Source organism: Siniperca chuatsi, linkage group LG5 (assembly GCF_020085105.1).
Source record: "Siniperca chuatsi isolate FFG_IHB_CAS linkage group LG5, ASM2008510v1, whole genome shotgun sequence".
Taxonomy (NCBI): Eukaryota; Metazoa; Chordata; class Actinopteri; order Centrarchiformes; family Sinipercidae; genus Siniperca; species Siniperca chuatsi.
This window is the reverse complement of record NC_058046.1, coordinates 8,579,441-8,589,535: the sequence shown is the minus strand read 5'-3', so window position 1 is coordinate 8,589,535 and position 10,095 is coordinate 8,579,441. Positions and strand designations below refer to the sequence as shown.

The 10,095-nt window shown below is 36.7% G+C and overlaps 2 protein-coding genes across 2 annotated transcripts; both read left to right on the top strand.

The window, feature by feature from the left end:
* Positions 1-1,637: 1,637 nt before the first annotated feature.
* Positions 1,638-7,584, top strand: LOC122877064 (ubiquitin-conjugating enzyme E2 G1-like). The gene is made up of 6 exons (XM_044198183.1): positions 1,638-1,853; positions 4,631-4,733; positions 4,842-4,939; positions 5,150-5,328; positions 5,451-5,558; positions 5,653-7,584. Exons 1-5 carry the CDS (start codon positions 1,811-1,813, stop codon positions 5,535-5,537), a joined length of 510 nt encoding a protein of 169 aa, XP_044054118.1. The 5' UTR covers positions 1,638-1,810; the 3' UTR covers positions 5,538-5,558; positions 5,653-7,584.
* Positions 7,585-7,653: 69 nt separating this feature from the next.
* On the top strand, positions 7,654-10,080 carry LOC122877063 (protein FAM216A-like). Its single transcript, XM_044198182.1, has 5 exons — positions 7,654-7,890; positions 7,988-8,019; positions 8,959-9,089; positions 9,254-9,380; positions 9,455-10,080. Exons 1-5 carry the CDS (start codon positions 7,811-7,813, stop codon positions 9,619-9,621), a joined length of 537 nt encoding a protein of 178 aa, XP_044054117.1. The 5' UTR covers positions 7,654-7,810; the 3' UTR covers positions 9,622-10,080.
* Positions 10,081-10,095: the final 15 nt, after the last annotated feature.

Sequence of the window (10,095 nt, the reverse complement as noted above, 5' to 3'; positions counted from 1 at the left end):
TTCCGCATCTTGCTGCCTTTAGGTGCTCTTCACACGCTCGTGGTTTCAACTACTATGTGTAAATAAGATATCTTCAGGAAATCTGCGACTTTGGCAAACATATTTTATTGACTTTATTTTAGAAGCTAAAGGTGAAAGGGCATATAGTTAAAATCAACGTTTAACAGAGGAGTAAAACGTTTTCATTCGCCTTCAACAGATTAAGTTAGGTCGTTGATGTAAACATATTTCCGATTGTTTTGAACACATCTTGTGTACTTGCTGCAGTAATATTTCTTATTTAGTAAATTAATGTGAAGCTACTTCATTTCACTTTTGGGCAACAACTTTTTATTTAAAAACCTCCGTACTTGTATTATAAAAATGCATGACATAAATATATTTAAAATATTTAAAAAGATTTGCAATTACTTCCCCTTTTTTATTAGGTTTAGTTATAGTGTCCCTAAAAAATGTCATTCTTATACTATTTATACATTTATACATTAGTAGTCTTCTAATGCAGTAACAGGCACAAAGGTGAAAATTACCCCTGCTCTTAATGTTTTATTTAACAAAATAGCCCTTTTTTATCTTGTATCTTCTTTCTCCTCACAGACTGCCAGTCTTTCAGCTGGCTGAAGACTTGAGGCCCTAAATGAAACATATTTAGCCAAAAAAACATAACAGAAGTGCCTCTGTCTATATCAAGCCCCATCACAACATCAGAGATACCTTTTTTCCCTTTCATGCCAGAAAATGGTTGTGTATGCTACTGGAGTGACACAAATGCATTGCCGAATGAGGATATTTCAAACAGCTGGAAATAATAGTCAAGCAAGAAGTATTTTGATCTAGACAGTGAATATCCCAAAATAAATAATAATAACAATATTCATAGGTATAATATAATAACATTTGGAGCTATACATTTACAATGGTAAAATGATTATTATTAGTAGTTAGTAGTATTAGTAGTAGTAGTAGTAGTATTCAATTATATTATGCTACCTAATAATACCATCTTGTTTCTCTGTTTTATACCACAGATTCATCAAACATTGTTTCAGCAGGTGTCAGCAAAAATACTTTGCCCATTAATAGCATCATTAAACTTGTCAAAACGACAATCAATGAGATAATAACAATGCAATACTAAAAGATACCTTTTTGGCAATTTTACACTCTCATACAAGCGAATTTGGGAAGAATTGGTTTACTTACGTCTGTGTGTATGAGATAATAAGACCAAGCCCAAGCTATAAATTAAACATTCAATAAGGCCAGACATTTTTAAAAACCAAATCACAATAACCACCATAAAACACCATTAAGTAAAGAACAGTCAATTTGTCAGTCATCATCATAAACACCAAGTGGTCTGGGAGACAGCAAAGCACTGATGTCAGATGATCCCTTTGCTGAGACTTGAAACATTCAGTATTTTGATGTCCCAGATGGAATCACAACCTTGTCTGGGAACTTACCTCTGAATCTACTGAAATGCAGTGTATTACATATCAGACAGGAACCATATAGGTCAGGGAAGTTGGTTTGAAAGGTTTGAAAGAATGCCTGCCCGGATAAGTGCCTGTTGATTTCTTAAGAAACGTTGCCTTGCCTTGAACACACACACACACACACACACGCACACACAGTCAACTACAGACGCGCATGCGCACGCCTAAAGCCAGGAGCTGAACCTTGTGTCAAAACACAGAGGGAAATCAGCAGCAGGCAGCGCAAGATCTCACCTCGATATCAGCTTTAGCTCTATTTTTGGGAAAGTATTTGTCGACACAAAGTGTTTTTCCATTTACGTCCGCGTACCATGACCGAACAATCAGCATTACTTCTTCGAAAACAACTGGCAGGTAATATGAATACACAATTGTAAGCAAATATAGCCGATATAAAGGCTACCTGCCTAGCAGCTAACGTTAGCTTTTTTTTTTTTTTAGCTACGCAAAGCTATGTTTACGCCATAGGAGTAAGCTCAGAAAGCTAACCAAGCAACGTAATGGGTTCCTTTATCACTGCAGTTCAGTGTGTGGCTAAGCTGCTTTCATTAGCTGATCTCTGGTGGAAATGAAGATACATATTTTAAAGTATACGCGGCTCAAATAACATTATATCGGAACCAACACTGAATCACAACGCCAACCTTGCTAGCGGGCTAGCAAGTTCGACATTAGTTAGCTGACGGAACAAAGGAATAATCAATCCAGGGACTCGTCTGCTCTGATGACTTTAGCTTTGGTAATGATAGCTTTTTAAATTCTAAGCCCTTCGTACACTAATATGCGACTGTACCTGTAGCAGTTAGATTAAAATGACAAACTCACCACCGAGCTAAATAAGATAATATGTAACGTTTCTGATGTCAAATCTGGCTCAGGCTGTAACGCTGGTTAGTTAGCGGCTTTTAGTGAGGACACGCATGTCAGTGTTCAAGCCCTCAGTGAGGAAGCTCTTATTGTTTTCATGTTGGCTTATCATCGTCAATATCATTACTGTTGGTGGCAGCCGCGTGTCTTTTCTTATTAATGCCACACACACGGACCTCGACACTGAGATAGCCCTGATGTACAGTTTGGTCTGCAGCTGACTGACAGTCCTCTTCAGCGAATGGATGCCTGTCTCCCGAGACGGCTCCATAAATTAATGGGCCATTTTTTAAACTGATTTTTTTTTTTTTAATATCATATCAGTGACACCACTGGTCACCCAGCCGAGCCTATTAAAACCATGATTGTCGTTGACACCCATTATAGCAGATATCGTTAACGTCATTCATTAAGAAGTTTGGTATGAATGATGTGCTGAATGATTCTGTTTTATGGCTGTGGTGCTGTTATACAATAATTAATTTTAACAAGGGGTCTCTGAGAAAATATTTGTAATTTTAATATAATGGTCAGCAGGAAGAGGCAGTCAATATTAATTTTACTCAACTGCAAAAGTCAAATAAGGTCAGAAAACTGCAGCCTTCAATATAATGAAAATATATCTGAGCTATAACACAATATAATGAGGGTCAGCATCCCAGACAATGTATACTCTTATCACGAAATTGATCTTATTTTAGCATTTTTCCCAGCTGTACACTGTAGTCAAAGTGACCTACTGTGATAATGTACTGTAGCTTGCCATAACCACTGACTGGACAGGATTCAGGTTGTCCCGTGCTGAAATGACAGCAGCCATCCCCCACTGTATCCGCTGAGTTAAAAAACTAGACAGGCCATCATCCCATCCTATGACTGATTTAGTGAATTGTACTGATTGTCCACTATGCTAATTTTGGTTTCTCTGTGCGTGGGGATGTGAATCACTGTTTTCACAGTGGTTTATTCAATTCAGTTCTACAAGTTGGTGATTCAGTTCAACAGTGATGATTATTTTTGGAAACCACGATTTGATTCAGTGAACATTAGCCAAACAGTATATCTATTGAATGGAGTTGCGATAATGTGAGACAATGGCTTATTCTTCTACAAAGTGACAAATAGACAAAATTATCTTTTAAATATTCCTAAATGGAGATACACAAAAATTAATGTTTCTGTTACCTCACTGAATATTATGATATGATACCAAACACTAAAAACTCTCCTATACTGACTAAACAAAAGTTATATTGGAGGAATGCTTTAAGCAAATTAGTCAATGTTAATGCTGCAAATTGTTTTGAGGCAACCATTTTACATACTTTGTTGTTATATTAAAATGTTATGGTTCTAGCCAGAATCCCATATCTACGCTCATGAGATCAAATCAGCACAATTCATGCTTTTTAAGAGTAATGGTGTTAATTAAAGGGGCTAATACAGCACTTACTACATATTCACTCTGGTCAGCAGCTGTTAACCTGCTTTGTATCATTAATTTGTTGTGAATGCAAACTCAACATTTCCTGCAGCTACTTCACAGTAGCATTTGTATCAACAGCAGTAAACAAAAGGGGCAAAAACAAAGGCTTACCTTAGATTTACCTGTACCTTCCATCATGCTTCATCAATGTCAGTGACTTCAACACAGATTCATCATGGCTGTGCCACGTTTTCATTATCCTCTGAAAGTGTTTACTGTGCGGCATTTCAGCAGCTAGTTTTCTTTCCCCTGGTGTGCTATTGTGGCCTATTTTAACATCAATTTAATTCCCGATTCTGTTTATTTTATTTTTTGTTTAAACCTTACCGTGGTTGTTTTTATTGCCATATGAAAAATCTCCCTCATTTGTCTTGCGCTTTGCCATGTAAGGGTTTTCTGTTGAGTTGAGGTTGAGTTTTGGTTCCAAAGCATTGTTCTGACATTCACCAAATCCTGGATTACTGTTAAATACGTTTTTCAACATCCTCTATAAACTGGCTGTAATGGATTATTGTGTGTGCTAATTTGTCAATTTGTACCAATTGGCTTAGTAAAATATTATCTATCACCATTTAAATCACTGTCCCTCCTATTTCTGTCCTTTTGCAAGGGATTTGTCAATGTAACAATAAGCAACTTTGAATGTTGACTTCTCCAGAATATAGCCAGTAATCTTTGACCTGACTACTACTAGACCTGTCACTTCTGTGAAGTTGTTATAGCTGTGTTTCAGTTCCAGTTCATTGTATTAAAAGATACCTTATGCCCCTTTTTCCAGAGCTCAACAAGAACCCAGTGGAGGGCTTTTCAGCTGGTCTGATAGATGATGATGACATATATAAATGGGAAGTTGTGATTATTGGTCCACAAGATACCCTTTTGTAAGTGAGAAATATTTGGTTAAGAATGTCTTTGGTTGAGAAATATATACATTACTATTTCAATTCATAATTTCTCATTTGTCCTTGCTCTGTTCTTTTGTATTGCAGTGAAGGAGGGTTTTTCAAAGCATACCTAACCTTTCCCTATGATTATCCACTACGGCCTCCAAAGATGAAGTTCATCACTGAAATCTGGCACCCAAATGGTAAACACATTTAGCAGACTCTTTGATGTTTACTACCTTCCTTGCCATCTTGGTTTGGACAAATAAATTAATTTTTTTGCTACTTTTAGATTATTTTAAAGGTTTTTGTGATTCAGCAGAAAAGTAATCCAGGCTTTGAGTTTAATTGTAATGAAGGCTGTCATCCCATTATATTGGCTGCTGTTAAATTCATGCTCCCATTCTCCACAGTTGCAAAGAACGGGGATGTTTGTATCTCAATTCTGCATGAGCCAGGAGAAGATAAGTTTGGTTATGAAAAGCCTGAGGAGCGCTGGCTTCCAATCCACACGGTCGAGACAATCATGATTAGCGTTATCTCCATGCTGGCAGATCCCAACAGCGACTCGCCAGCTAATGTGGATGCCGCGGTGAGTTACACTACTTATCCCATTCCCCTGACACTGGAAATCCCTTTTTCCATCCCTGTTATCTGGGCAGTTCAAGTAAATTGAGGATTTGACATTAAAATAATCTGATGTTGCTCCTACAGAAAGAGTGGAGGGAGGACCCTAACGGTGAATTCAAGAGGAAGGTGGCTCGCTGTGTAAGAAAAAGTCAAGAGATGGCATTTGATTAGGAGCCAATTTTAAATTCCAGGGTAAGTAAATTTGAATTGTTTCAGCTAAGTAATAGTTACATGTGAAACCTTGCTTCTGGAAGTAATAGTAATTACAATGTTCTTTTTTTCCCAGTTAAAGGAAATGCCTTCAGAGGGAACATTTCAGCAAAAGGCTTTTGCACCCCTTGTTTTGCCAGTCAAAGGAATTGGTTGGCTTCAACCACGTTTCTGTGAACGGTTGTCATTTTCCGCAAGATGAGCCAATTTGAGAACCCTACCAGCGAAATTAACCTGTTTCCTACCTGGAATTGTATATTTAATGGTATTTATTTTGAAAAATTAATGATGTAAGATATGTCACTACTGTAAATTAACTTGCTTTTTTATCTGCTGCTGAACAGTTTCTACTTTATACCAGGTTTCTTATGCAATTTAGTGGTCAAGATTGTGTAAAACAAAACGAAAACCCGTTACCATTAGGTCATCACTTGTCCTCCCTACTGAATACTTACCCCCAGATTAATGTCGGCCCAGCAAATCTCTGTCAATAGATGTGATTATTTTCAACACTGTCATTGAATCACTGTTGCCTTTTGTTGGCTTCATCTCCTCACAGTCTGCTTGTTGTTTAGAGGGTCAGGTTGAGAACTTGAGAGGGACTTATACAGAGTTTTCATAGTCTTTATTTTTCTGAGAAAAGGCCTGTTAGCATTTTCTAGTGTATGTGTAAGAGGTATAAAGCCATGACTCTCAAACCTGCATGATCCCCTCAAACAGCTCTGTTATGTATTGTTGCTAGCTGTAGATGTAAATGGAATGCTTTACTCAGTGATTTGAGAGTTATTGTTTTATAATATATTGACTTGCACAAGCATAGCTAATGGTAACAGAAGGTTTGTGCCAACTTCTCAGTAGCAAACTTCCATTAGGGTCTCGATTAGCAATCAGTAAGATAAACCTCTAATATTCCTGACCCTTTCCCTTAACACATGGCCCTCATGGTCAATGACGATGTCTATTAATTATCACTCAGTCTAATGTTTTTATTATAAATCATGGACAACCAAATACAGTCTGTGAAAATAGCCTAAACTGTGATTATTCTGCGTGTGTACTGGTTAAGTGGCCTCTGAGATTACCTCAATTTGAAAGGATAAAAAATTTGACGAGGATTATGGTTGTTTGAGTTATTAATCTATTAACATAGGGAATTTTAGGGGCTCCTTAGTAGATTTAGGCTAGTCGTTCTCACTTTGTTTGTCGTGGCACATTTGGCGTTCGATCAGTGTGTGGGGAAATGATGTAAGTCCCGTTCACTCGTGGGTTTAGACTCTGAGGACTTTGGGAAGATTGTTGAGTAATGCTCTTTTAATTCTGTCAACATCTTGAGTTGTGATTGGTGCATACTTAGATAATATTTATCACCTTTACTTAATCACTGAATTTGGGTTGTAATTCTTGATAGAGACTTGAAGTTAACTCACCACTTAGTAAAGTATAAGTAAGTGTTCTGAACCCTGCATCTAGGTTTTATTTTTAAAGAATATACACAGTCGAGTTTGGGTGGAGTCTGGAAACCATTGGCTTTTCGCTTTCATTGATGGTGTTGCTGACTATTAAGCCATGATGACATCTATTTTAAATTATGTTATACATGATTGATCTGTGATTGACACTGAAAAAAAGCTAACCATCTTTTGGCGCATGCAATCAGGTTTGAAGGGGTTGGGTATGTTTTAAATATGATACCATTGTTAGTACATTCTGGGTGAATGTGATGTGTACAGTTAGTAGATTTCTGTAGACTTGATGATCACATAACTGCTGTTGACATTACCTTTTTAAGTCAGAATTTTCTAACCTACCATGACCTCCTCTGACCGGTGTTCACTGTATTTGCACAGATTCGGTGCGTTTGAAATGTCATTAAGCAATACGCTCTGAAAATGGTGTGTCCAGGTAATCCACCCTAACGCCATTATTTGTTTTGGGGTTGTTTTTTTTTCCCATTTTATGTCAATGCAATGTATATTGGACATGATGCTCAATAAAGTGTGTAAACTGAGTGGCTTGTAATGTAGTTTGTGCTTTACATTTTAGATGAGAACACGCTCTGGGTTCAAGTATATTAGACCTCTGCTCTGTAATTGGAACCCTGGGAATAGTGTCAGATTTCAGGGCTGGCTTCATTTCACACTAATAGGCTCTGCTGGCTGCAACATACTGAGCTGATAAAGATGCTAGCAACCTCTCTGACATATCAACAGGAGATATTGGAACTGTAAATAACCATGAGAAAGCGGGTTACATTTGTTGAGCAGCTGAAAAAAGAGAACCTGTTAAAAGATGGAAGTGGTCACATCTTAATGAGGTAAGACCATGACGTGAGTGTTATCATCTTTAATGGATGAACGTAGATGATGGATTTATTTATTTATTTTTTAAACTGAGTTTCTTGATTTTTTTAGGTCTGCAGAATCTAACCAGAGATGCACAGATGGTGAGTCAAATATTCCTTTAAATGCTAACCAGATATGAATAAACATGTTGTTTTCATTATTGAATTACAAAATAGATTATTTAAATGCAAACCGTATCTGAAATTAATTGTAGATGTTTGCTTTCTAGTTGATGACTGAACTAAACCTCTCAGCCTCTGAGTAATGGTCTGCTTATGTAATGTACTGGTGGAAGAAGTATTCAGATCTTTTACTTATGTAAAAGGAGCCAGTACTACAAGTAAAGGCCTTGCATTCTAAATTCTACTTAACTAAGTGCAAAAGTACTATAAGCAAATTGTAAGTATCCAAAAGAAAAGGTAATTGGTTTGCAGAATGGCCGCTTTCAGACTGTTTTTGCATATATTACATTATTGGATTATAATTACAGATACATTAACATGTAAGCAGCGTTTCACTATTGTAGCTGGTCAAGGTGGAGCTAATTCTAACTACTGTATTTACTGTTGGGTTGTTTATAACAAATCATATTTCAGATGCCTGTTAGTTTTGTATGTAAAATATTCTCAAAGGTAACTAGTCACTATATCTGTCAAAAAGTACAATATTTGCCTCTGAAATGTAGTGGAGTAGAAGTATAAAGTAATATGAACTCAAAAAGCACAAGTTAAGTATAAGTACCTCAAAATTATACTAAAGCACAGTTACTGTGTTACTTAATATTCATTTTTATTTAACAAATTCACATCTCAGAAACATATAAATCACAACCAAGAAACTAACTTTTAAAATATTTAATTTTATACCAATACATTAAACAGATGAAACCTAGACTTGCTGTAATGAGTTCAATAATGTGTGCTATGATACATATGGAATTAAAAGAATTTCCAGGAAACATGTTGTGCTTAAAATGTGCTGCTTAAATACCACAGATTATGTTAATTGTCAGTTGTCTTGTTACACATTACCTTTGGCAGGCTTTGAGTGTCTACCTAATCGGCAAGTGAGGGAGATGTACAGAGGAACACACATAAATGCGTCTGCAGGTGGCCAGCACATGAAAACAATACACATTCCCAAATCTATGATGTCTGCACCCTTCTTGCAGGTAACATAACGCTGGAACACGTGTTCAAGTTAGTTTTCTTTTTGATATTTTTACTGTCAAGGGCTAAGATGGTTTGAATGAGATAATTATAATATTCCTCATATGTAACAAGGTTACTGTCAGTCTGCCAGGTGTAATCACATCAGTTCTTGTTTCTCTCTCAGCATCCCGCCCTTACAACTGGACAGAGACGCTACCTTTGCAGTATAGCAAACGTTTACAGTACAGAGCATATGAGGCAGCAGATGAAGCGGCACTATCTCAATGTGCTGCACACATGCGTTCAGTCAGGTGTGTATCTAAATGTCTCAAACATCAACTTTGACCACGACCATCCATCTCATGTTGTGTTTTGTCTCTCCTAGGTCAGAATCCCATCTGCAGAAGGAGGTATGGGGATCATCAGCATAGAGAAAATAGTACCTTCACAAAGGATGCAGAGAAGGATGTGGCAAGGGCAAAGCCACAAAGGCAGAGGAAAAGCAGCACAGCTAATTCTGATGTCATACTTCCAAAAATAGTCAGCAGATGACAGATAGGAGGGAACATGGTATTACTATTTTGAAGGCTTTAACGACCTTATGAGTGCTTATGTTGATCTTTGTATGAACGCCTGTTGTATTATTATTGCACAAATTTACAAGCACTATTGCATTTAGAGTTATAGTACACATCATATTTACATGTTGTTCTGTTAGTTGAATGTCTAGTTGTAGTAGTTGTCATAAAGTGTACTTGTGTTCTTAATCATGCTACTATCCAAAATACAATAATAAATATTGGATATTCTGTTGTTGTGAGTTCTAGCAGTCAGAATGTGTATATATATCATTTTCTAATGATATATCCTTTATCAAATATCCAACTTTACCACCTCTTACAGAACTTGTGATTTGTGTTTTTTTTCATTTGAGAACGCATTGTTCCATGATTTAGTGGGGCTAGTGATCAATATGATTAGTTATTTTTAAAAATAAAAATGACAATGTAACATGATGTCTTGAAT

Bases quoted from the DNA above. Each gene is read 5' to 3' on its own strand.
- LOC122877064 (XM_044198183.1), top strand. From the start codon at position 1,811: ATGACCGAACAATCAGCATTACTTCTTCGAAAACAACTGGCAG. The intron at 4,734-4,841 runs GTAAGTGAGAAA...TTTGTATTGCAG, and splicing joins GGTCCACAAGATACCCTTTT to TGAAGGAGGGTTTTTCAAAG. The intron at 5,329-5,450 runs GTGAGTTACACT...TTGCTCCTACAG, and splicing joins CAGCTAATGTGGATGCCGCG to AAAGAGTGGAGGGAGGACCC.
- LOC122877063 (XM_044198182.1), top strand. From the start codon at position 7,811: ATGAGAAAGCGGGTTACATTTGTTGAGCAGCTGAAAAAAGAGAACCTG. The intron at 7,891-7,987 runs GTAAGACCATGA...TGATTTTTTTAG, and splicing joins AGTGGTCACATCTTAATGAG to GTCTGCAGAATCTAACCAGA. The intron at 8,020-8,958 runs GTGAGTCAAATA...TACCTTTGGCAG, and splicing joins TAACCAGAGATGCACAGATG to GCTTTGAGTGTCTACCTAAT.